The sequence below is a fragment of the Schistocerca cancellata genome, chromosome 9 (assembly GCF_023864275.1).
Source record: "Schistocerca cancellata isolate TAMUIC-IGC-003103 chromosome 9, iqSchCanc2.1, whole genome shotgun sequence".
Lineage (NCBI taxonomy): Eukaryota > Metazoa > Arthropoda > Insecta > Orthoptera > Acrididae > Schistocerca > Schistocerca cancellata.
The window spans coordinates 329551559-329579392 of record NC_064634.1 but is presented as its reverse complement, the minus strand read 5'-3'; the positions used below and the strand labels follow the sequence as shown (position 1 = coordinate 329579392).

Here is a 27834-nt window from a genome sequence, read left to right as displayed (position 1 = left end):
AGAGCTTAAGAAACTTTGTACATTGTCATAAACCGACGGGGGTCGCTGTATACATACTTTAGAGGTCCATGCTCAGATCAGAGGTAATGCGGGCTTTGTTATCCGTTTATCGCTACACGACCAGCTGCGTGTAGGATTGAAACGGCTACGGGAACAGACAGACTTCTGGCTTAGGCTAAGGATGTCGATGTGGTGGATACGTTTGGCTCACTAGTCTGCTTTTTATTGCTTATTCACGTGTTTCAGTGAACATGCAGAAGACCACAGGCACTAGTTTATAACTATAGTATTTGTAAAACAAAGATGAGGCTTATTGGATTATCCAATAAACTGCCAGAACAAAAGACCGCTTCGACATATAACTTCGATTCAGAAATATGTAGTAACATATCGTACTGCAGACCACGAATCATGGAAGTGCCAGATTCTATTCCCTAATCAGTTCTTAGGCTCAACAACTCATCAGAATGGAAGTGCCATGCAGACGTAGCTACACGTAGACAAATATGCGATGGAAATCAACAACCCTAGCGCCGAGGTACGTGCAGGCAAGCTTTGCAAGTCCTTCTTAGTGTACAGGCTTAACTGAGTATAATGCTCACGCAAGTGGTATCCGTTGTATCTGTCGCTCATCGCATGCTGGAACTCTTCTGATCACTGGACTTTGGAACTCTTGTTCTCTCGAACTGTGCCTACTTGGCGTCGAAGGGTTCTATTTACTGCGTTTGGGGCTGTTCCCTACAGATGGGACGTGACTGCATCGCTTTTTACCTCCGCGATCAGTTAGCATGAAATCAGCGGTTTCGCAGAGTGTATTATCTCTTAATGAGCTGACGAAAGCTGCTTGCATTGTACGTCTCTATCTAGGTTACAATGCTTACTACTTCTTTTTATTTATTTTTTTCCTTGGAAACCCTTCATGATTCGGTCATTACATCGTTCAACAGGTGGGAATTGCTTCATCGTGATGCTGTACATAAAATAAATCAACAAAATTCGCAGATTGGAGATTCTGGCATATTGACATCGTATTGACATATTGACATACAGATAAACGGAAGCTTCCATCATGAATCTGTGAATCATAAATGTACAATGGCTTACAAAAACCCTGTAGTAGGCAGAAGACATGTTATTAAGTTTTCCGGTCGAAAATCTGTTTCCTTTAAAACATTTAAAGCAGATATATCTTCGCACCCATCTTAATATTCTCCTTAACTGATGTCCTCTGCCGGCCGCGGTGGCCGAGTGGTTCTAGGCGCTACAGTCTAGAACCGTGGGACCGCAACGACGCAGGTTCGAATCCTGCCTCGGGTATGGATGTGTGTGATGTCCTTAGGTTTTAAGTAGTTCTAAGTTCTAGGGGACTGATGACCTCAGAATTAAGTCCCATAGCGCTCAGAGCCATATGAACCATTTGTTTTGACGTCCGCTTTGACCCTGTAACACCTACATTAATCAAAATTCGAATCTGGCATCTACGGCTAGTTGAAACCGCCTCTCATCACAGTAGAAGCATCAGAAATATTACCGGCGATATTTTCGAAGTTTTCTCTGAATCTTTCTTCCACAGCACTTACTGAAGCTCGTAGTTTGTAGGAGTGTGTGATTACTTCGTCTAAACCACGTTTGATGCTGACATTTAAATAATGATACGCACTCGCATTCTGTAATTACGTCTCTCTATATCATCAAGCTCTTTGCCTCTGCGTGGAAGCGTTTTCACCTGTCGGAATATCACAAAGTGTTTGTGTACATAGCACGGTGTGAAAGAGCAGCCATCAGCAAGCCGTCACATACATTTTCGCATTGGCTAGTTAATTACGTATTCAAAATGGTCTTTGATATTTTTCTAGTTTCGTAGAAATTGTTTTATCAACAAGTTTCTGGATCGTCTATATCACCCGCCATTTCAAAGTGAAAGTGCGCAGCAGCCGTTAGACATGTCGGCATGTCGTATTTTCAAAACATGTGAATAATTCAGCATTAAAAGCGATGTGGGAGATTTGAAAGCTTCCATAGTAAAACATTCATCGTGCCAATAAATGGAAGTGGTCCATGCAATATTGAAAGGCGTCGGCACAGCAGAGAACATTGCAGCTAATGTTGCAGAACAACGGCAGAACAGCAGCCCACAAAGCTATATGCAGAGCATCAGAGCTTCCGTAAGAGGAAGAGGCCGATGCGCTGGTAACTACAAAAGCATCCTAACATTAATTCCTTACACAACGATTTCCATTGTTCCTTCATCCCTACTTTACATGGTACTCTAAATTATATTCTGGCTGATCACCCAGTGAGGGTCAAGTGATCAGTCTTTGAACTTAGCTGTGTCGTAGATGACACTGGCAAGTAATCTTCGTGCCCTAATGTTACGACTCGTATATTTTCCGGTTGAGGTCGCTGGTTACCACTTTTCATTCGAAGCATTCAGGCCGGCCGCGGTGGCCGAGCGGTTCTAGGCGCTCAGTCCGGAACCGCGCGACTGCTACGGTCGCAGGATCGAATCCTGCCTCGGGCGTGGATGTGTGTGATGTCCTTAGGTTAGTTAGGTTTAAGTAGTTCTCAGTTCTAGGGGACTGATGACCTCAGAAGTCCCATAGTGCTCAGAGCCATTTGAACCATTTGAAGTGTTGTGACTTGGCGAGACAGCCAAGCCACTATGACAGGAAGCCGAAAGGCACGAGTTTAAGCTCACGCAGGCTGGCGTGAGGTCTGAAAGAATTAAGGGAATTTATAGTAGCAAATAAAGTACGTAGCTGATGGAATACTTAACTTTAAATCATAATTGGTGAACATCGGTCTGACGGTACATGCATCACAAGATAAATAGCAAATGATAAAGGCGCCTTGCTAGGTAGTAGCAAATGACGTAGCTGAAGGCTATGCTAACTATCGTCTCGGCAAATGAGAGCGCAATTTGTCAGTGAACCATCGCTAGCAAAGTCGGCTGTACAACTGGGGCGAGTGCTAGGAAGTCTCTCTGGACCTGCCGTGTGGCGGCGCTCGGTCTGCAATCACTGACAGTGGCGACACGCGGGTCCGTCGTATACTAGCGGACCGCGGCCGATTTAAAGGCTACCACCTAGCAAGTCTGGCGGTGTCTGGCGGTGACACCACATGAAGCATTCAGTTTCTCTGCTCTTTTAGTGACAACGAGGGATTAACCGCCGTCAAGACAGGACCCGTGCGACATCAGATTCACAAAAGGCGAATCTGAGGACAGCCGAGGAGACATTTAGTAACGCAGGAAGCCTATGGCAGACGAAATTTGAGAATAATCGCACACTTTGTGTGTGTGGGCTGCGCTACGATGACGGCAATATCTGGGAACTGTCGGTCCCACAAAATAGTAGATACGTTACATATTTCGCTGTTCCTTATTTATATAAATGATATGCCCTCTAGTTTTATGGCTAACTCTAAAATATTTCTGTTTGCTGATGACACTATCTTGGTAGTAAAGGATGTTGTGTGCAACACTGGCGCGGTTTCAAATAGTGTAGCACACGACCTAAGTTCGTGTCGTGTAGAAAATAAACGCTAAATCACAGTAAGACTCAACTTTTACAATTTCTAACACACAATTCAAAAAAACCTGACGTTTTAATTACACAGAATGGGCATATGATTAGTGAAACTGACCAGTTCAAGTTTCTAGGTGTTGAGATATATAGTAAGCTGTCATCGAAAGCCCACGTTGAGGATCTTGTTCAAAGACTTAATGCTGGCATTTTTACTATTCTAACGGTATCAGAAGTGAGTGATAGTTCGACACGAAAATTAGTTTACTTTGCTTATTTTCATTCGCTTATGTCGTATGGCAATAAGTGGTGTAAGTTGACGAACCTCTTCTCGGCCACTGTTCATGAGTCTGGGTATTTTGACATTGGCCCCTCATTATATTTATTCCTTACTGTCATTTCTTGTCAACAATAATTGCTTATTCCCAAGAATAAGCAGCTTTCACTAGGTTAATGGTCGGCAGAAATCAAACCTGCATTTGGATCGGACTTTCTTAACTCTTGTGCAAAAAAGGTGTGCAGTATACTGCTTCATCCATTTTCAATAAGCTACTACTCGAATTAAAAACTCTTAGCAGTAATCCACGCTTTTTCAAATCGAAACTGAAGAGCTTCCTCATGGGTCACTCCTTCTATTCTGTCGAGGAGTTCCTTGAAAAATTAAGCTGATTCTTATTGTATTGTTGACTGCGTTTACTTAAATTTATGGACTGACTTTTATCTGGATCATGAAGATTTATTCCTACGGAATTTGGCGTGTAAATAAAAATAAAATAAAATAATGAAATGTAAGCCACAATATCTCATGCATATCAAAGCCAAAAGTGTGTTGCATAAGCTATTTTACGTTGACTTGTTCTGGGTGGACATTTCAGCCTTCATAAGTCTGAAGAATTAGATCTTCTACAAGAGGCTGTTATTTTGAAACATTACCTAAAGCACTACAACAAGTAAACCTACCCAAGAGATACTTTTCCATTTTTCTCGACTTGTAGTGCCCATATGGCCGTTAAGGAAGTGAAATACCCACTTGAAAAAAATTGAGTTTAATATTTCTGGATAAATACCGTTGAAAAGTTAACAAATGTAAAGAACTTCGAATACAAGTTGTATGATTTTTAATGTGCGTTACTACAATGCACCAAGATATGACGAAAAAGACTTTTTTTTTTTAAAGTGCTTCTCCTTCACTAATTTATATTTCATTTCGACATTTGACTAATAGCGGAACGTATATGGTCATTAATACCAGATTCGGTAATATACGATGAAGTGGTATTCCAAAATCTCATGTCCTTGTGCTCGTGCTTGGTGGGCAAAATGAAAGTACATTCAGCGTATTTTGACCCGAAAAATTCTGCACCTTCTCATTATTGTATAGGTTTTCAATAGTGTTACAATAACAATATACAAGCAATTTCAAGTATAATGTAGTTAAATCTGAGAAGGTTACAACCTGAAGACAAAAAATACGGCTTAGGTAAACAGAAAGCACAAATAAACCACAATTAATTTTACACTTCACAAAATTAAAAGAAAAGGCAAAGCGTACTTACTTCATAACAAATCTCAATACGTAAAAATGATAACTGATATTTTGGCATGGAATTCGGATGCGGACAATGATTTGCGATAAATTATAACATCTGTCCTCTGTACTGACAAAATACCTCTTTCTTTGCTTCACAAACATTAATACGCACCAAAAAATTACGGTTCTTGGTAGGACAGACGAGGAGTCTTTAACATCAAATAAGATCTGTTCAAAAAATGCAACTCGTATAAATGTTATTAAGTACTCAACCGCTATTCCTACTCCCGATTTCAAATGAAAAATTACGATTGGCTCTTCATCTTTCCCTGTGCTCAAGTCTCTGGATGTCTGAAAAGAGAATACGTAACAACAAGCAAACGCAATAAAGTACAAAATCTGAAATCAATTGCCTTAAATTAAATCCTCTTCTATTACTCATCAAAATAATCGTAATAAAATGTTCTTCTCGAAATGCTTCAATCTATTTCCTCATCTCAGATAATTAATAAGTAAATAACTATGTTCCGTTTCCTCAGTCTATAACTGCAACCGTACCACTCGGCCTATGCCGTATAAATACTCATGCCACACCACTGCCGACTACTGTGCCTCCTCATCTCGCAATCAACAGAAGGCATCACCTCCCGCGCACCCTGCAAATCAGAGATGGTCCGAGAAGCTTTCAGATGACGCGATATCTCTTATGACACTGTTGTTGTTGTTGTGGGCTTCAGTCCTGAGACTGGTTTGATGCAGCTCTCCATGCTACTCTATCCTGTGCAAGCTTCTTCATCTCCCAGTACCTACTTCAACCTACATCCTTCTGAATCTGCTTAGTGTAGTCATCTCTTGGTCTCCCCCTACGATTTTTACCCTCCACGCTGCCCTCCAATACTAAATTGGTGATCCTTTGATGCCTCAGAACATGTCCTACCAACTGATCCCTTCTTCTGGTCAAGTTTCTTCGTCATCTGCAGAGCTAGTTGGCATATAAACTTGTACTACTGTAGTAGGTGTGGGCTTCGTATCTATCTTGGCCACAATAATGCGTTCACTATGCTGTTTGTAGTAGCTTACCCGCATTCCTATTTTCCTATTCATTATAAAGCCTACTCCTGCATTACCCCTATTTCATTTTGTGTTTATAACCCTGTATTCACCTGACCAAAAGTCTTGTTCCTCCTGCCACCGAACTTCACTAATTCCCACTATATCTAACTTTAACCTATCCATTTCCCTTTTTAAATTTTCTAACCTACCTGCCCGATTAAGGGATCTGACATTCCACGCTCCGATCCGTAGAACGCCAGTTTTCTTTCTCCTGATAATGACATCCTCTTGTGTAGTCCCCGCCCGGAGATCCGAATGGGGGACTATTTTTCCTCCGGAATATTTTACCCAAGAGGACGCCATCATCATTTAATCATACAGTAAAGCTGCATGCCCTCGGGAAAAATTACGGCCGTAGTTTCCCCTTGCTTTCAGCCGTTCGCAGTACCAGCACAGCAAGGCCGTTTTGGTTATTGTTACAAGGCCAGATCAGTCAATCATCGAGACTGTTGCCCTTGCAACTACTGAAAAGGCTGCTGCCCCTCTTCAGGAACCACACGTTTGTCTGGTCTCTCAGCAGATACCCCTCCGTTGTGGTTGTACCTACGGTACGGCTATCTGTATCGCTGAGGCACGCAAGCCTCCCCACCAACGGCAAGGTCCATGGTTAATGGGGGGGGGGGGGGGGGGGGGGGGTATGCTAGGCTATAATTTCAAACAGGACAATGGTGTTTACGCATGCAAGACATTCAAATACCAGAGAAATGCCCATGAAATTATTTGCAGCCCTCTATCAAATGTACGTCTGGAGCACAGCACTGCAAAAAAAAGTAGACCGTGAGAAAACTGGTAACAAAGTGAACGAAGTGTTTTAGCTACCGTGGTAGGGGAGGGTGTTCAAAATTTAATGGACACGACACACAAGAAATGAAAAGATTCTTTCCCGAATCTGCAATTAAGGGAATATTTCTTTATGGAATAATTTACGAACAGCCGTATGTATTGTAGAAATTTACTTTATGAACTTCTTATGTGCTACCAGTTTCGGCATTACATACCCTACTGGCCATTAAAATTGCTACACCAAGAAGACATATAGATGATAAACGGGTTTTCATTGCACAAATATATTATACTAGAACTGACATGTGATAACATTTTCACGCAATTTTGGTGCATAGATCCTGAGAAATCAATACCCAGAACAACCAACTCTGGCCGTAATAACGGCCTTGATACGCCTGAACAATGAGTCAGACAGAGCTTGGATGACGTGTATAGGTACAGCTGCCCATGCAGCTTCAACACATTACCAAGGTTCTTCAAAAGTAGTGACTGGTGTATTGTGACGAGCCAATTGCTCGGCCACCATTGACCAGACGTTTTCAGTTGGTGAGAGATCTGGAGAATGTGCTGGCCAGGGCAGCAGTCGAACATTTTCTGTGTCCAGAAAGGCCCGTACAGGACCTGCGACATGCGGTCGTGCGTTATCCTGCTGAAATGTAGGGTTCCGCAGGGATCGAATGAAGGATACAGCCACGAGTCGTAACACATCTGATATGTAACGTCCACTGCTCAAAGTGTTGTCAATGCGAACAAGAGGTGACAAAGGCACCCCATACCATCACGCCGGCTGATAACGCCAGTATGGCGATGACGAATACACGCTTCCAATGTGCGATCACCGCGATGTCGCCAAACACGGATGCGACCATCATGATGCTGTAAGCAGAACCTGGATTCGTCCGAGAAAATGACGTTTTGCCATTCGTACACCCAGGTTCGTGGTTGAGTACACCACCGCAGGCGCTCCTGTCTCTGATGCACCGTCAAGGCAACCGCAGCCATGGTCTCCGAGCTGATAGTCGATGCTGCTGCAAACGTCGTCGAACTGTTCGTGCAGATGGTTGTTGTCTTGCAGACTTCCCCATCTGTTGACTCAGGGATCGAGACGTGGCTGCACGATCCGTTACAGCCATGCGGATAAGATGCCTGTTATCTCGACTGCTAGTGATATGAGGCCGTTGGGATCCAGGACGACGTTTCGTATTACCCTCTTGAACCCACCGATTCCATATTCTGCTAACAGTCATTGGATCTCGACCAACGCGAGCAGCAATGTCGCGATACGATAAACCGCAATCGCGATAGGCTACAATCCGACGTTTATCAAAGTCTGAAACGTGACGGTAAGCATTTCTCCTCATTACACGATGCATCACAACAACGTTTCACCAGGCAATGCCGGTCAACTGTCGTTTGTGTATGAGAAATCGCTTGGAAACTTTCCTCATGTCAGCACGTTGTCGCCACCGGAGCCGACCTTGTGTGAATGCTCTGAAAAGTTAATCATTTGCATATCACAGCATCTCCTTCCTGTCGGTTAAATTTTGCGTCTGTAGCACATCAGCAATTTTAATGGCCAGTAGTATAGATGCCATCTTCAGGCCCCACACGTCATAGTCGTAAAATCGCTATACATGTAACATGCCATATAACTGGATCTCTGAATCAAATTGTTATGCAACAGCTCTTGGTGGCCAGGCGTCACAGACTGAAGCGGTTTGCACATTCACAGATCCAGTTACATTGCTCGTTCCATGTACAGCGATTTTACGACTATGACGAATAGGGCCTGAAGATGGCATCAATGTATTGCCGAAACTGGTAGCACATAAGAAATTCATAAAATAAATTTCCACTATACATACGGCTGTTGGTAAATTATTGCATCAAGAAATACACGCCAGCCGTTGTCCCACGGTCCATAATGGATCAACGGAGATTGAAGGAATATTTGGAGAATACGAACTAAAAGTGATAAGATGGTAGGACGCGTATTAAGACACCAGGGAGTCTGTTCCATTCTGAAAGAGGCAGATTAATTGGCGAAAATTTTAGAGGATGACTGAGGTTATATAAGGGGCGATAAAAAGTTTTCTTTGGAAGACCGTACAACCGGTAGGCAAATCACGCAAAATCGCTGGGAAGATTGATACAGTCATCTCACTGACGCATCAGGTTGAGATCCGTTTAGTAAAACACCGTCTCCTGCTGCGTGAATAAGTCCTGACTGCCCGCTGCACATCCTCGTCCGAAAGATATCGTCGTCCCTTCGCGGCCTTTTTCAAGGGACTGAAGTCGTGGTTAATGCTTGGGGAGAATTCCGGAGTACATGGCACATCCTCTAGTTCCCCCGTGAGTTTTTGCCCATAATAGATGAGGCTGGCTTTCCGGATCGAACGGCGTCTTGTGTCGAATCGTGACTAGCACAGGACTTGGCGCACCATCCTACAGCGGTGTTTTTCGGCAGACGTATGGGCCCGTACAGGATCTTCATTCTCCAACAGAGGTCTATCAGCATTCGTCCTTCGGCAGCCAAGAAACAAGTAACACCATGTTGGTCCCATTTGGAAGCATTTGATAAGAACATCGCCATAGATCATGTTCCCACGTTCACTATTACCTATATGCCGTTGCTTTTATTCCAGCATCGAGGTCGCGCTACGTTGCATACACGCTGCGGCAAGGCCCTAAAACTAGAACTTATAACCCTGTATTATACAATGAAGCAGCAAAGAAACTGGTACAGGAACGTGTATTCAAATCAGAGAAATGTGAACAGCCAGAATAGAGCGGTGCAGTCCTGTAAGACAACAAGGCGCAGTTATTAAATCGGTTACTGCTGTTACAATGGTAGGTTATCAAGATTTAAGTGAGTTTGAACGTAGTGTTACAGTCGGTGCACGAGCGATGGGGCATAGTATCTCCGGGATAGCGATGAAGTGGGGATTTTGCCGTACAACCATTTCAGAAGTGTATCGTGAATATCAGGAATCCGGTAAAACATCAAATCTCCGACATTGCTGCGGCCGGATAAAGATTATGTGAGAACGGATCCAACTACGACTGACGAGAATCGTTCAACGAGACAGAAGTGCTACCCTTCCTCAAATTGCTACGGATTTCAATGCTGAGCTTTAACAAGCGTTAGCATGCGAACAATTCAACGAAACATCATCGATATGGGCTCTCGGAGCCGAAGAACCACTCAGGTACCCTTGATGACTGCACGACACAAGGCTTTACGCCTCGCCTGGGCCCGTGAGCACCGACATTGAACTGTTGATGAATGGAAACATGCTGCCTGGTCGGACGAATCACGTTTCAAATTGTATGGGGTGGATGGACGTGTACGGGTATGGAGACAACCGCATGAATCCATGGACCCTGCATGTTAGGAGGGTCTTGTTCAACCTCGTAGAGACTCTCTAATGACGTGGGGCGTATCCACCTGGAGTGGTATGGAACGCCTGATACGTTTAGATACGACTCTGACGGGACGGGTGACACGTACGTAAGCATCCTGTCTTATGACCTGCATCCATTGACGTCCATTGTGCATTCCGACGGACTTGAGCAATTCCAGTAGGACAATGCGACACCCCACACGTCCAGAATTGCTATACATTGACTCCAGGAAGTCTCTTCTGAGTCTGAACACTTCCGCTGGTCACTAAACTCCCCAGACATGAACATTATTGAGCATATCTGTGATGCCTTACAACGTGCTGCTCAGAAGAGATCTCCACCCTCTCGTACTCTTACGTATTTATGGACAGCCATGCAGGATTCACGGTGTCAGTTGCCTCCAGCACTACTTCAGACATTAGTCGATGCCATGCTACTTCGTGTTGCGACACTTCATAGTGCTCGCAGGGGCGCTACAGAATTTTATCAGTTGTACCAGTTTTTTTGGCGTTTCGGTGTATATAAAAAATAATGCAGAATGTTGAGTGATGCTTCTCTGAGTTAGTGCAAGAGAGAGAACCGTCTCTTACCGTATCATAAACGCTAACTCTGACCACAGCCCCTGGGTGGGTCCATATGCACCGACCGACCGCCGTGCCTTCCTGCGTCAGTGGTATGATCAGATACGGTGTTAAGGAGCGTGAGGTCAGCACACCGCTCTCCCAGCCGTTGTCAGTTTTCGTGATCCATAGTCGTTACTACTCAATCAAGTAGCTCCTCAGATGGCATCACAAGGCTGAGTGCATCCCGTTATAGTCCTTTTACCGAGGAAAAGTTCCTGGTAATACTGGGAATCGAAACCGGATCCTCTGCATGGTAGTGGGCTGCGTTGATCTCTCAGCTACGGAGATTGGCTGGTGACACGTAAACATTACCAGACATTGACCGTATTAGTGTTAAACAAATAGTTGCTGAAGTTGGTGGTGAACAGGTGATAGCAATGCGTAACTCAGGAACACTTTAAGCGTCTCACCCAAATTTGGGGGTACACATATACGATTTTCTGTCTGAAAACTAAATTATTCGACTGACTCATCCACAGCTCTTCTATTGGTGGGGATGGGGATAATAAAGAGAAGGGAGTGGAACGTAAGCATAACTCTGGAACGCTTGTAGAAATATGGGACATACATAGCTTACTATCTAGGAAGAAAGGTACATAGCTCCGTTAGGAGATGAAGCGGAGACGGGGAAATGGTAGCATGTAAACGCAATTGGAGGCTAACTACATTAGCCGCAAACTCATAATTTTTTAACCTTGGTACGCTGATAGGAGGCAGTTCCATGATATTTCAAAACTGCATGCTCCTTCCTTGGGCATTAATTAACTGAAGAATATATTTATTCTTTTACTTAAATAGTTAACTCTTAATTATAAATAATATAGTTTGTGTAAAATTAACATTACAACGCATTTTGGTAAGAGTTTATTTTTTCATTAGTGTACTATGTTTACACATTTATTAAACACGTAAGTTTAATGATGCATGATTTTTGCCTTTTACCTACAGTATCGCTCAGAAGTATTTTGCAGAGATCATAAATTCGGAAAACAAATTCTTTAGGACAAAATTTAAACGAAAGAGCTTAATTACCAAATCTTTACAGTGTTCACTTTATTTTTTTTACACGTATTATACTCGTACAATTCTAATCTTTGCATCAATAATAATAGACAAATGAACAAATTACATGGGCTCAAAAGTATTTTTTTAAAACTAATCAGAAGAAAAACAATGAGGCCTCGACCAGTTATGTTCTTTCTTAATACTTCGTTGCACAGCCCTTTGCTTCTACGACTGCGCCGGCCAGAGTAGCCGAACTGTTCCTAGGCGATTCAGTCTGGAATCGCGCGACCGCTACGGTCGCAGGTTCGAATCCTGCCTCGGGCATGGATGTCAGTGGTGCCCTTAGGTTATTTAGGTTTAATTAGTTCTAAGTTCTAGGGGACTGATGACCTCAGAAGTGAAGTCCCATAGTGCTCAGAACCATTTGAACCATTTTTCTACGACTGCATCATCCTTGGATGCCACAGAATCCACGAGTGTCTGAGGAATATTTTTCCATTGTTCACACAATTCGTTGTAAAAAGCCTCCTTGCTTGTTGGCAAACACATCTATCCAGCTCGCTTAGATGATGCTCTATTTGAACTGTGGCTTGGCCATTCGAACAGTTTTATTTCGTTCTGCTTCAGAAGTGTCTTCACACGGCCATAAGCGTGCTTCGGGCCGTTGTCATAATGGAACTGCCACTTACGAGGTATGTGTCATCTTCGGTGAGGCATCACTTAGTCTATTCGTATTTCACCATGCTTCATACTACCCATTACCCCATGAATTCCGATGAGAGGACCTACATCACTTCGTGAGAAACAGCCGCATACCATGATGCACCCACTTCCGTTTCTTCATAATTTTTCTTTAGTACTTTGTCATTCCTCTTGTTTTTCGGAAGGCGAACGTACAGTACCTCGTCTGATGAGAAGACATTAAAACTGCTTCCATTACTCCATAGAATTTTTTATCTGTTTCCAGTGGCCCATGATGCATACTGCTTAGCAAACTGTTATCTGGCCTTCCTATTTTTCGCACTCGTTATACGTTTTCGAGAAGGTCGCCTGCCATTCAGATCTACACCTGCTAAGTGATCTTTAACTGTCAAAACATGGACTTTCAGCCCGCTATCCGTAGATGATCTCGTATCTTCCGGTCAGACATTCTGCTGTAACGCACCCCTGCTGAAGGTGAGACCAGGCACTCACAAGCTGTTGTCAGATGCCAAACACCTTCGCAATGAAGGGTTGACTTTGGCCTTGACTCAGTGCTATTTAAGGCAGCTTGTGTGAAATCTATTGTATATTCTTTAGTTTCAGACAGTGCTATAAGTAAATAAAGATATTAGAATTATATTTTCTTGATGTAGTTGGGCTTGTTGCTGCCTTTCCATTCTACAAAATACTTATGAACTCCTTCGAAACAATCTTTACAGCTAAAGTCTGTACTTACCTACCCTCAGCAGTCGGTACGTGTAAGCGCGGCTAGATCAAGCGGTCTTCTGTCTGAACCACCGGTTTGTTTTGATTCCGTGTATAGATAAGCACGCCTACGAAACCTAATTGTTCAACTACAAAATACTCTGATAATGCATCTAATATAAAATTTGGTTAAGTATATACCCACTTTAAGCTGGGTAACTTGCTACGAGGAAAATAAACCTCTGATGAAATTCTACAAACTTTGCTAACAATTTGAGATTTTTGTCAGTTACGTTTTACATGCTGTGCAAAGAGCGGTAGAGCTTCCAGCGTGGATTGTACGGTTAAATCACACTGATATTCATGTGCGTAGGAGGGACGTGAATAAAGAAAATAAACTTTTTTTGGACAGTTATTTATTTCACATTTGCATAACAGATTTAACATCATCAAACAGTATGTCATTGGACAAAGATTATTATTTCTGCATTAAATAAACGTTTTTCGGCAAAGGTGCCTATTTGAGGTAGACAATTACTCAAAAGAATGACTAGTAATATGTTTCAGGCGTCACTGTTGTTGCACGGTCATTTATATTCACGAATAAATAGGAAGTACAAAAACAAGATACAGAGAGGAGCTAAGCTTTTACATTCTGAGATACTGATGACTCCGCCTTGCCAGCGCTGAAAAAGTGCCGTACTAAATGTATGATGCTGCAGTACTCAATGCGCACGCAAGTGAAAAGGAGACATTTTCTGTTCCGGCGTTGCACCACGTAATCGCTGTCGGTTAATGCATATCCCGAAAGACAGCGTGCCGTTATGCCCAACTAAGTATGAATAGTGAACGACTTCGCCTTGTATTCTACATTAATGGAAAGCTGATGTCCCTGGATGAATGCATGATGGATTTCTCGATAATAGCGGGAGGCGAGTCTTCTTCAAAAACTTTTCATAGACGCATCGTAATATGATAATCCTTTTCTTTGAAGCTCAATTGGAAGTGCTCTTGTAGACATATGGTAGCGCTCATGAGGATATGTGTTTTCGGCAGAATGGTTTTATTGCCTCATCGCTCACAAAACATTAACGATTTTACATGAATTGTGGTGACCGGAAATAGCCGCCACGATCTTGCGGTTCAAGATATATGGACTTATTCCTCTGGCTTTTTGTGATGTCTCGGATTTACGCCAACGAGCACACGACCACACAAACATTAAAGGCCGAAGTTGAACCCTGTATCAACGTAGTACTACAACGTTCATGCAAAGCTGTAACTGAGCATTTCTTCCAGAGGTTTACGCGTGTGGCTTGGCGAACTTTTACCAGATGTGATGTTCAACACATCACGGCCAAAGAATTGCACTGTACATCAGTAAATCGTACAATTCTTTCCTACTGAAAAACACTTGTCAGGTATTTCGCCGCATGAGCTGTGTATGTCGAAAAGGTCTTTGGTTTGTTCGCCAAATATTCTCTTCCTTTTATTTATCTACTCTGTAATTTACCTAATTTGATTTGCTTCAGAAACCAAGTGTTGTAATACAGAAAAATCTGTAAAACATTCTTTCACTCATCTGTACTCTGTGCCTTTGGGCAGAAAGAAAGTTCGAAAGAAGGGTGATGAAAAGTATCTTTGCACCTCCTCGAGACTGGAGTTTGCAGAGCGACGAACGATCCAGAACTATATGATACAATATCTCAGTATTGTATTAGGAATAACGAGAGAAGCAAACGAATCCAGTGTGCCTGCCAAGTGGCAAAGAAGGAAACCGACGGAAAACGCGCCCACTTGCGTTGTCGGCTTAAGCTGGAAGAGTTTCTTAACCCAAATGGGTGTTTCAGAAAACTAAAAGACCTACTACATCTGTAGAGGGGATCACCAAGTACTCTGGTCGCTAGATGGGGCTTTTCATGATGATATGATACACGTATGTATAATCATCTGCAATTAAATTGTTCTTCACGTGCATCTGTAGTCTCCTTTTCATTTGGGCGCATCTTACAGAGAGCAGCTATATGGGAGGCAGCCTCTAGAAGGCGACCAGCAGACGAAATAAGCACGATGGACGTGGATGCAGCTGGAGTCATAGGCCAGCCGAGTAGAACGTTAATTGGTGATACTGACAATAAACTGATAAGATGATATAGTTAATGGCTGGTAGTGGAAATAACTGTCGTTTAGAGATGGTAGATACATGATAATGAGAGTGGAGGCTATGCTAAACGAATCCGATCGCCTCGTCAGCGGCCACGTCTAGCCGCTGGCGAAGGTGGAGAAGGCGCCCCAACCGAGGCCCACCATGGAGGCGAACATCTCGACGATGAGGGTGATGATGGACTGGTAGGAGAGGTCGATGTCGTCGAAGAACAGCCTGCCGTCGGCGGGGGGCGGGCTGAGTCGCACCAGGCGGTGCGTGACGAGCCGCCGCCAGCCAGTCGGCGCCGCCTCCTGCGTCCAGCCGGCGTCCTCTGCCTCCGGGGGCAGCAGAGCCTTCATGGCCGCCTCCAGCGCGGCCGCCGTGTAGTTGCCGCCGCAGCCGTGCCGCCCCCGGTGGAGCGCCTCGGAGAGGCGGGAGGCGAGCGCTCCGGCCAGCAGCTCCAGCACCTGGCCCCGTTCTGCTTCCGGAACGCCGCCCCCGCGAGCCGCCCCCACTGGCAGCATCGCCGCCACCGTTAGCTCCAGCGACGGGGTCATCTCCTCGGCCTCTGGATGGGGCACGCAGACTGCCGCTCCCAGCAACACCTGCACAATAACCAGAACACGACTCAACAGGAGGGAACGCGGAATGCCCCAGGAAGACATACTATTCTTTGCTAATCTCGTGCCGGCCGCGGTGGCCGTGCGGTTTTAGGCACTTCAGTCCGGAACCGCGTGACCGCTACGGTCGCAGGTTCGAATCCTGCCTCGGCCATGGATGTGTGTGATGTACTTAGGTTAGTTAGGTTTAAGTAGTTCTAAGTTCTAGGGGACTGATGACCTCAGATGTTGAGTCCCATAGTGCTCAGAGCCATTTGAACATTTTTTTGCTAATCTTGTGCGCAAGGTATAACAGAATAACTTGGCCCATAACTGCACAGACGGCACGGTAGCGGTGAGGACTCAGTTGTGGACGGTCACCCCCTTTTGGGGAAGGTGCAATTCGACAGCTGAAGCATATGCAGAAATGTATATTTCGCTTAACTTGTAAGCTACAGCTAGCGAGACTGCAACCCATCTTAACAGGTTACGTCAATATGAACAATATACAGGCTGTCCGAGGCTCGTCTGTGTTTTGAAACCACTTTTTAATGTTGTGATAGAGGGAATGAATAGGGCAGTTAAACATATAGTAAAAGAAAAAGACAAAATGATGATTTTTGCAGATGATATGGTAATATGGGGTGATAAAGAGGTAGATGTACAGTTACAACTTGATGCGTGAAAGGAAATAATGAAAATGTATGGATTAAAAATAAATAAAGATAAGAGTGAAGTAATGGTATTTGGAAGAGAGAAACGGATAAACGGAAATATTACCTTGATTGGAGAACCCCTCAAAGTGGTAGAAAGTTTCACTTATTTAGGGAGTGAAATATCTACGGATGGAAGAATAACTAACGAAATTAATAGGAGGTTACAGAAGGGAAGCAATTTCTACCAAACAATAAAACACCTGATTTGGAATAATGAAGTTTCAGAAAGAGCAAAACTCCTTTTGTATGCGAATTATTACATCCCTACTGTCACCTATGGTGGAGAAACATGGACAATGACAGAAAGGAACTGGAGCAGACTGCAAGCAGGGGAAATGTAATTTCTTAAAGCAGTTAAGCGAATAACAAGAATGGACAGAGTAAGGAATGTAGAGATTAGAAAGGACCTTAAACAAGAAAGTATAAGAGAAGAAATTGAAAGAAAGAGATTAAGATAGTATGGACATATTAAGAGGATGCATGGGCAGAGACTCCCCAACATTATGGAAGAACTAAAGATGGATGGGAAAAGACCTAGAGGGCGCCCAAGAACACGGTGGAAAATGGGAGTGAGAATATCTGTAGAAAGGAGAGGTGTGGCCTGGCAGCAAGTGGAGGAAGAAAAGTGGTGGGAGGACCGAGCCGAATGGAGACGACTCATCAGCACCCAGACCTGGCAGTAGCTGGAGCGGGATTCGGTATAGATAGACAGACAGGCTGTCCGGATTAAATACACACTATATGATCAGAAGATTTGTATCCTGCCTGGATAGGCGGCGCGTGGGTCTGCTTCTGTTTTTTTTTTTTTTTTCTTTATTGTATTTCAATTGCCCATCGGGGCGGACTGGCAGCAGCATATGCGCTGCTCTTCAGCCGAAAGACATAGAACAAACAATAGAAGACATTTAAAAATAACAAAGGAGAGAATATGGTGAACATAGATATAAAAAGGGGGAACATCATGGAAGGCAATAAAGAAAAAAAGGGGTGACTATAAAATGGAGATAAAAAAACTGGTAAAACTGTTTAAAAGTAGCACACACAAAAAGCCGCACACTGCGACAATTAAAAGAACACAAGGCACAGTATGACTGGAGCATGAAAGGTATCGACGGATGGTGTAGCACATAACAAACATTGACGGCGAACTTCATGGCAGTACACAATTAAAATCACACCTCTTGACGCACAGGAGAAACAGCATGAAACACAACACTGATGTGGCACACTGACGATGATCAAAACAGAGGATCTGCCAGGCGCAAGGAGATGTGGGAGACTGGAAGAAGGGAGGGAGGGGAAGAGATGGGGGAGATGAGATGGGGGCGCGCTGAAGAGGGCCAGGTAGGGAGGGATATGGGAAGGAAAGAGGCAAGTATGGGGTGCAGGGTCTCAGGGGAGGAGGTCTGCTTCTGTGAACTGCTTCTGCAATATAGGCCGAGAGTGAAGGAAGCGAGTAGGAGCAGGAGAGATGAAGCACTTCTCTATTGCATGTAACTTTAACGCTTTTAATAGAGTCAAAAACACAAATAAATATCAAATGCATACATAATTTTGGCACACGTAGGTATGAAGCCGTAGTCAATGTCTAATCCTTTGAAGTTAGGATGACTGTTCTGTATAACCTCAAAACTAACAAATGCTCGGTGCTGTCCAAACTAACTGAACGAAACTAATACAAAGTCTCAATAGCAAGCTAGCCCACTCGGTAGTAGAAGCGATATTTGCAGGCCGTCTGCTCTTAATGAAAATGGGCGAAATCAAGACGGCACTCCCTGAGCTCCACAACGTCGGCCAGAGGGCGCTGTGGTCGGCGTAGCTAGTCTTCTCTCGCAGTGACAACTTACGAGAGCGTACACCTACGTTGTGGCATCGGAACTATCGACGCCACAAAAAGTATCCAAACACCTGGCAGAAAATTTCTTACAAGTTCTTGGCGCCCTTCATCGGCAATGCTGGAATTCAATATAGTGTTGGCCCACCCTTAGCCTTGATGACAGCTTCCACTCTCGCAGGCATACGTTAAGGAACTGGAAGGTTTCTTGGGGAAAGGCAGCCCATTCTTCTTCCAACAATAACCTGGCCTTGTTCCCCCCCCCCTCCCCAGGGCCCCCTTTCCTCTTTCCTCCTTCTCCCAGAGCGGATTTCCCTCCGTCCCCCCTCCCCTGAGACCCTGCAGCCCATACTTGCCTCTCTCCTTCCCACCCTACCTGGCCCGTGCGCCCCCTGCTCACCTCCCCCATCTCTTCCACTCCCTCCCTTCTTCAGGTCTCCCTCATCTCCTAGCGCCTGGCAGATTCTCTGTATTGCTCATCATCAGTGTGCCACATCAGTGTTGTGTTTAGTGCTGTTACTCGTGTGCGTCAAGAGATGTGATTTTAATTGTGTCCTGCCTAGAGGTTCGCTGTCAGTGTTACGTTATGTGCTATGCCATCCGTCGCTACTTTTATGCTCCAGTCATACTGTGCCTTGTGTTATTTTAACCATCGCAGTGTGTGGCTTTTTATATGTGCTACTTTTAAACAGTTTTTTGTTATCTCCATTTTACAGTCACCCCGTTTTTTTTTCTTGTTTTTTTTTTTTGTCTTCCATGCTGTTGCCCCCTTTTTTATATCTATGTTCACCTTATTCTCTCCTTTGCTGTTTTTCAATCTTCTATTGTTTTGTTCTGTCTTTCGGCTGAAGAGCAGCGCCTATGCTGCTGCCAGCCCGCCCCGATGGGGAATTGAAACACAATAAAGGAAAAAAAAAAAAAAGCCCGTTCTTCACGGAGGGCTGCACTGAAGAGAGGAATCAATGTCTGTCGGTTAGGCCTGGCACGAAAACGGCGTTCTAAAAATCCCAAAGGTATTCTATAGAATTCAGGTCAGGACTCTGTGCAGGCCAGTCCATTACAGGGATGTTATTGTCGAGTAATCACTCCGCCACAGGCCGTGCATTATGAACAGGTGCTCGATCGTATTGAAAGAGGCAATCGCCATCCCCGAATTGCTCTTCAAGAGTGGGAAGCAAGTAGGTGCTTAAAACATCAGTCTGGGTCTGCGTTGTGATAGTGCCATGCAAAACAACAAGGGGTGCAAGCCCCCTCGGTGAAAAAGACTACCACACCATAACATCAACGCCTCCGAATTTTACTGTTGGCACTACACAGCTGCCAGATGACGTTCACTGGGCGTTCGCCATACCCACACCCTGCCATCGGATCGCCACATTGTGTACCGTGATTCGTCACTCCATACAACGTTTTTCCATTGTTCAGCCGTCCAATGTTTATGCTCGTTACACCAAGCTCTGGGTTTTCGCAATAAAACTTTTCCGCTACGCTGTTTTCGTGTTACACTCCACATGAGCTCCTGTCTTGAAAAGTATCAGTCAAAATGAAATATTACTCAAACGTAGATTTATTGTTTTCTTCTTTTTTCCCCTAAATCACATTACCTGTTAGGCTATCAGAGCGCACTTCAAAACCCAACATTTACAGTCACTTGTGATTTAAGTACTATGGCACTATGATACGGATCAGCAATTAGTTCAGGGGCCCACTCGAAGGGTAAATGATTATGAGAAATATTTCACCTCTTAGCACGAAATAATCCTGAGTACATAGGGAGTATCATGTTGGATTCAGGGGTTAGTGTCTACAACATCACTGTAGCAAGACTGCATCCATAAATAAACGCAAAATGTATCTGTTTAAAAAAGGAGATGGAAATTCGCTTGACGCCCTGCGAAGGGACAGTCTCCACTTCTTCCGAACTATGTAAGCATACACCAGGTCGTGTAAATTGAAAGAAACACTATCGACGGCAGTTCAGAGGCTTGTACCAAATAAATCAATAAGAGGTGGAACTGGCAAACAATGGTACACTAAACATGTCAAAACACTGTTGCAGAAGCAATAAAAGTGTAAGAGAAGACCAAATCTCCAAGACTGCGATGTTTGACTTAGCACAGACTTCAATGCGAGAAGCTTTTAATAGCTTTCACAACGAAACTCTCTCTCGAAATCTGACAGAAAATCCAAAGAGAGACTGTTCGTATGCAAAGTACATAATCAATAAATTCGCTGAGCGTTACCAATACTAGTACAATCGGTGACAGCATCACTAAAGCAGAGATATGAAACACAATTTTCCTAAATTCCTCCAGCGAAGAAGACGAAGTAAATACGTATTTCAGAATTCGAATCGACAACATGAATGACTTAGAAGTGCCGGTGTAACGAAGCAGCTTAAAGTGCTCAATAAATACAAATTTTCCGTTCCAGATAGCATACCAATAAACTTCCTTTCGGATTATGCTGATACTATAGCTCCATACTTACCAATCACTAGTCGAAGACCCGTTCCCAAAAGACTGGAAAGTTGCACAGGCTTCACCAACAGTCAAAAAAGGAAGCAGAAGTAATCCGATGAATTACAGACCCATACTAACGACGTCGACTTGGAGTAGGAATACGGAACATACACTGTGTTCGAACATTACGAATCACCTAGACGAAAATGGTTTACTAACACACAGGACGGGCTCAGAAGATATTGTTCTTGTGAAGCACAACCAACTGTTTATTCTCACGAAGTAATGAGTGCTATCGACAGTGGATATCAAACTGATTCCATATTTCTAGAGTTCCAGAAGACTTTTGATACAGTCCCTAACTAGGGAGTTCTAATGAAACTGAGTCGGCCGCTGTGGCCGAGCGGTTCTAGGTGCTTCAGTCTGGAACCGCGCTGCTGCTACGCACGCAGGTTCGAATCCTGTCTCGGGCATGGTTTAAGTAGTTCTAAGTCTAGGGGACTGATAACCTCAGATGTTAGGTCCCATAGTGCTTAGAGCCATTTGAACCATTCTAATGAAATTGCAGGCCTGTAAGGTATCGCTTCAGTTGTGTGACTGAATTCGTCATTTCCTGTCAGAGAGGTGAGAGTACCCAGAAATCGACCATACAATAAAACAGAAGTGCTATTCAGCTATCCCCAAGGTAGTGTTCTAGGTTCTCTGCCATTCCTAACCTATATAAACGATTTAGGAAGCAATCTGAGCAACCATTTTAGATTGTACGCAGATGAGGCTGCCACTTACCGTTTATTAAAGACATCAGAAGATCAAAACCAGTCGCGATATCTGTGCGGTGCGAAAAGTGGTAATTGTCTTTGAATAAGGAAAGCTGTGGGGTCATCCATATGAGAACGAAAAGAAATTCATTAAATTTCGGTTATGCCATAAATTACATAAGGCTATCTGTTCAACTAAAAACCTAAGAACTGCAACTATGGACAACTTAAACTGGAAGCATCACATAGATAATATTGTCGGGGAAGATAAAGCAAAGACTGCTGGATTTAGAAGACGCAACAGATCTACTAAAGAGACTGCCTACGCAGGACTTTCCCCATTCACTGTTATACTTGTGCGGTTTGAGATCCTCATCAGCTGGGGCTGACGGAGGACATGGAAAAAGTCCAAAGAACTTATGCTCTTTTCATATTATCGCGAAAGAGGGTAGCGACTGTCACTGATATGATAAGGGAGTGGAGGTGCCAATCGTGAAAATAAAGGCGTTTTTTAATGATCAATCACCAACTTCATGCTTTGAATGTGAAATCATTTTACTGTCACCAACCTACATAGGGAGAAATGATCATGGCAATAAAATGAGGGGCATGAAGGTTCGTGCAAAAAAAATTAAGCGTTCAGTTGTTTCACACGCTGTTCGAAAGTAGAGCGGCAGAGAAATTGTATGACGGTGGTTGGAAGAATCCTCTGCTAGTTACGTACGTGAGGACTGAAGAGTAATCATGTAGATGTAAACGAGGGTACTAAATGTTCTCCCACGGGCTATGTAATAACAGCACACCACAGGAGAAATACAACGAGGTGACAAAAGTCTTGAGATGCCACCTAATATCTTCTTGGACGTCCTTTTGCCGGCGTAGTGCGGCAACTCTACAAGTCGTTGGAAGTCCCCTGCAGGAATATTGAGCCGTGCAGTGTCTTTAGCAGCCCTTAATTGAGAAAGTGTCGGTGCTGGATTTTGTGCAACAAGTGGCGTCTCATTAATGTCACATGAATGTCCGATAGGATTCATGTCGGGCAAATTGTCCGGAATTTTCTGACGTGCCGCATTGTCACCCGTAAACATTCCGTTGTTGTTTGGGAAGATGACTTTCATGAATGGCTGCAAATGAAGGAACCGAACGTAACCATTCCCAATCACTAATCGGTTCAGATGGATCAGAGGACCCACGTAAACACAGTTCACACCATTATGGAGCCACCACCAGCTCGCAACGTGCATAGTCGACAACTTGGATTCATGGCTTCGTGGGATCTGCGCTGCACTCAAACACTATCATCAGCTCTTAGCAACTGAAAACGGAGGAAGACATAGTTGCAGTTAATGAGTGTTTCGCAGACTTTGAAAGAACCTGTTTTTTCTGATTGTATGAAAAAGCTGGAGATTCGCTATGTCATCAAGTAAGGTGAGTTGTTTGTGAAACAAATATTTTTTCTTGCCTTTTTACCATATTAATCAAACCAACTTCGTATTGTGTGTGTCCAGTTGAAACTGAAGTGCTATTAACAGTGCATACTACAGTTTCCATGTTCTTATGATAATTTGGTTTTGAACTTTCGTGACTTGCTTTGAGTCGTTAAGTTGATGCGATCCAACCGATAGATTACGCGTGTTACCTGTTCAGTCCTATTGTCTCTCATACGACGATTGAGGCCCACTCTTGCTGAAAAAGCTAGTGTAGTACTTTATTCTATTTTTGAGCCTTGTTATAGGTGACACAATAGGGGAATAAAGCACTTCGGGTTCGGAATTTTAGTTTCTTAAGTGTTTATCTCCGTCCCACTAACCAAGACGTTCTGTAGAAGTAGCTACCAATACAAAGGAATTTAAGACATTGGCTGCCAATGGGCATTGATTTATATCAATGGGGTAAGTTGAAAGTTTGGACGGGACAGGGATTCGAACCTGAGCTTTCTGCTTACTAGGTAGATGCGTTGACCGTCATACCACTCGGACACAGTACTCACTACAACCACACAGACTACCCTAGCATGCCTCCTGTCCGTCCAAATTGTCAGCTTAAACCACAATCCATTGATTTAGTGCCTCTGCTCATTGGACTCATTACTCACGGCATCTCGCTAACTGCCGTAAGAGTTCGAACTTCGTGTACATCTGCAGTGAAGGGCTCGTGGCCTTAATCGTCGTAATATACAAGGTGGTCCATTGATCGTGACCGGGCCAAATATCTCACGAAATAAGCGTCAAACGAAAAAACTACAAAGGAGAAACTTTTCTAGCTTGAAGGGGGAAACCAGATGGCGCTATGGTTGGCCTGCTAGATGGCGCTGCCATAGGTCAAACGGATATCAGCTGCGTTTTTTTTTAAATAGGAACCCCCATTTTTATTACATATTCGTCTAGTATGTAAAGAAATATGAATGTTTTAGTTGGACCACTTTTTTCGCTTTGTGATAGATGGCGCTGTAATAGTCACAAACATATGGCTCCGAATTTTAGACGAACCGTTGGTAACAGGTAGGTTTTTTAAATTAAAATACAGAACGTAGGTACGTTTAAACATTTTATTTCGGTTGTTTCAGTTGATACATGTACCTTTGTGAACTTATCATTTCTGAGAATGCATGCTGTTACAGCGTGATTACCTGTAAATACCACATTAATGCAATAAATGCTCAAAATGATGTCCGTCAACCTCAGTGGATTTGGCAATACGTGTAATGACATTCCTCTCAACAGCGAGTAGTTTACCTTCCGTAATGTTCACACATGCATTGACAATGCGCTAACGAATGTTGTCAGGCTTTGTCGGTGGATCACGATAGCAAATATCCTTCAACTTTCCCCACAGAAAGAAATCTGGGGACGTCAGATCCGGTGAACGTGCAGGCCATGGTATGACCAATCGACCTGTCATGAAATGTGCTATTCATTACCGCTTCCACCGCACACAAGCTGTGCGCCGGACATCCATCATGTTGGAAGTACATCGCCATTCTGTCATGCAGTGAAACATGTTGTAGTACCATCGGTAGAACATTACGTAGGAAATCAGCATACATTGTACCATTTAGGGGGCCAATTATCCTTCCTTCCATAATGCCGCACCATACATTAACCCGCCAAGGTAGTTGATGTTCCACTTATCGCAGCCATCGTGGATTTTCCGTTGCGCAATAGTGCATATTATGCCGGTTTACGTTACCGCTGTTGGTGAATGACCCTTCGTCGCTAAATAGAACGTGTGCAGAAAATCTGTTATCGTCCCGTAATTTCTGTTGTGCCCAGTGGCAGAACTGTACACGACGTTCAAAGTCGTCGCCATGCAATTCCTGTTGCATAGAAATATGGTATGGGTGCAATCAATGTTGATGTAGCATTGTCAACACCGACGTTTTGAGATTCCCGATTCAGGCGCAATTTATCTGCTACTGATGTGCGGATTAGCCGCGACAGCAGCTATAACATCTACTTGGGCATAATCATTTGTTGCAGGTCGTGGTTGACGTTTCACATGCGGCTAAACACTTCCTGTTTCCTTAAATAACGTAACTATCCGGCGAACGGTCCTGACACTTGGATGATGTCGTCCAGGATACCGAGCAGCATACATAGCACACGGCCGTTGGGCACTTTGATCAGAATAGCCATACATCAACACGATATCGACCTTTTCCGCAATTGGTAAACGGTCCATTTTAACACGAGTGATGTATCACGAAGCAAATACCGTCCGCACTGGCGGAATGTTACGTGATGCCGCGAACTTATACGTTTGTGACTATTACAGCGCCATCTATCACAAAGCGATAAATGTGTTCCAACTAAAAATTTCATATTTCTTTACGTACTACACGAATATGTAATAAAAAATGGGGGTTCCTATTTAAAAAAACGCAGTTGATATCCGTTTGACCTATGGCAGCGCCATCTAGTGGGCCAACCATAGTGCCATCTGGTTTCCCCCTTCAAGCTAGACGACTTTCGTTTTTTGCAGTTTTTTCGTTTGATGCTTCTTATTTCGTGAGATATTTGGCCCGGTCGCTATCAATGGACCACCCTGTATATGTAGTGTCTGTAGTTTCGAAGATGTCCGAAAGAACAGATACCATTTTGATCCTGCAGCCACTGTAAATTTGGGTCTGATGGGTAGGATGCTAAGGATACTCCACGCTTTTTTGGTGACCATTGTGTCTAAATGGCATAAGGGTCAGTGCTTATGCGTAGTAAGCAGGAGGCCCGGGCTTGAAACTTAGTCTGCCACAACTTTTCAAATTGCCCCATTGATATAAATCAAAGCCCACTGGTAGCTAATGTCTATGTGTCTCAATTCATAGTGGCTGTACGATCAAAACACGTAGTATCTACCAGTCACGACTTCAGGTATGGGTTTCAATTCACTTAAACCCCGTTGTAAGTAGGGCGGAGGTGCAGCTTTGGCGTGTCTCCTAAGGACGTAATACGACCTCTGCACGGTCCTGGGTGGCAGATTACCTGCTGAGGATCGGAGCGCCACCATCGTGGGTCGGTGTAACGCGCCTTATAGCATCGCCTTCAGAAGGCGACCTTGGTCCGGCTATTTCGGCGAGTCGCGTGCAAAGGGATCGTTTGTTCGGCACGCAAAGACCGCCAGCCGCATCTTCAGGCGCGCCGCTCTGCTGGTCGATATAAAAGCAGTCAGTCTCACACGAGACGCCAAGTGCTGCGCATCAGCAGCCTTAATCAGTCCGCAATTGTCCAGCCAAGGAAGGACAATTAAGGGAACAAATTCGTGCAGTCGCAAATTTTTGTACATTGGCTGGGGGAGTCTAAGGAATAACATAAAAGTAATGTACTCAATAGTAATCACGTACTTAAGTGGGAACGATTTACTTTGCATATCACAGTTTGAATTCCAGAAGGGTTACTCGACTGAGAATGCTATTTATACATTCACTCATCAAATACTAGCATTAGACAGTCGTATATCACCAGCTGGTATTTTTGCGACCTTGCAAGGCGTTTGACTGTGTAGATCACGTTACTGTCCGACAAAACTCAAGTTTTACGGAATTAATGGTTCTACGCACAGCTGGTTTGAATTATACATAAGGAACAGAATGAAAAAGGTTGTGGCGAATAAATCAGACAATGTCGGAAAGGTAGAAAATTTAGTGACTAGTGGGAAAAAAGAGTCTCACAAGCTTCAATTTTGGGTCCACTCACATCCCTTGGATATGTGACTGACCTTTCACTTAAGATTCAAAGAAATTGCGTATTTTTTGCAGACGATACTAATTTTATAATAAATCTCCACAGAAAAGTTGGTTAGTAATATTTTTCCTGAGAATTACGAATTATTAAGTGTTTCTCACAAAATAGACTCTACCAGAATTTTGAAACAAAAACATCACATTCAGATCTGTACAACAAATAGTAATAACAAAAATTCATGTAGCACGTGAACAGGAGTCAGTAAACAGGGTAGAATACTAAAAAATTTAGAGTGTATATACTCATGAAACTTTGAACTGGAAGAAGCACATTACTGAGCTTCTGAAACTATTAAGGTCATAATCGCTAATGGTAGAAACAAAAATATCGACTTCTTGACATATTTTGCATATTTGCACTCAATAATGTCTTACACAATAATTTTCTGGGTAATGCATCACTTAGAAAGGAAGTATTGATTGCACAAAAGCGAGCTGTTAGAATAATATTTGGTGTCCACCCATGGATGTCGTGTAGGTACCTCTTCATGGAACTAGACATTTAATTGTATCTTCACAACACGTATTTCGCTAGTGAAATTCGTCAGAAATAATTCATCACAATTTCACAACAACAATGATGTTAATACCTACATTATTAGACGGAAAAATGACGTTTATTACCCATTGCTAAAGCTGTCAGTGACTCAGAAAAAGAGTCCAATATTCGGCAAAACGAGTTCTCGATC

The 27834-nt window shown here is 43.6% G+C and overlaps 1 protein-coding gene across 1 annotated transcript in view; it reads right to left on the bottom strand.

Moving 5' to 3' along the window:
• Nucleotides 1-13809: 13809 nt before the first annotated feature.
• The window catches only part of LOC126100689 (uncharacterized), a 33353-nt gene continuing 19328 nt past the window's right edge, over nucleotides 13810-27834 (bottom strand). The window contains exon 2 of the mRNA XM_049911305.1: nucleotides 13810-16145. Within this exon, the coding sequence (XP_049767262.1) occupies nucleotides 15657-16145 (489 nt within the window). The 3' untranslated portion in view covers nucleotides 13810-15656. The remainder of the gene's footprint in view (nucleotides 16146-27834) is intronic.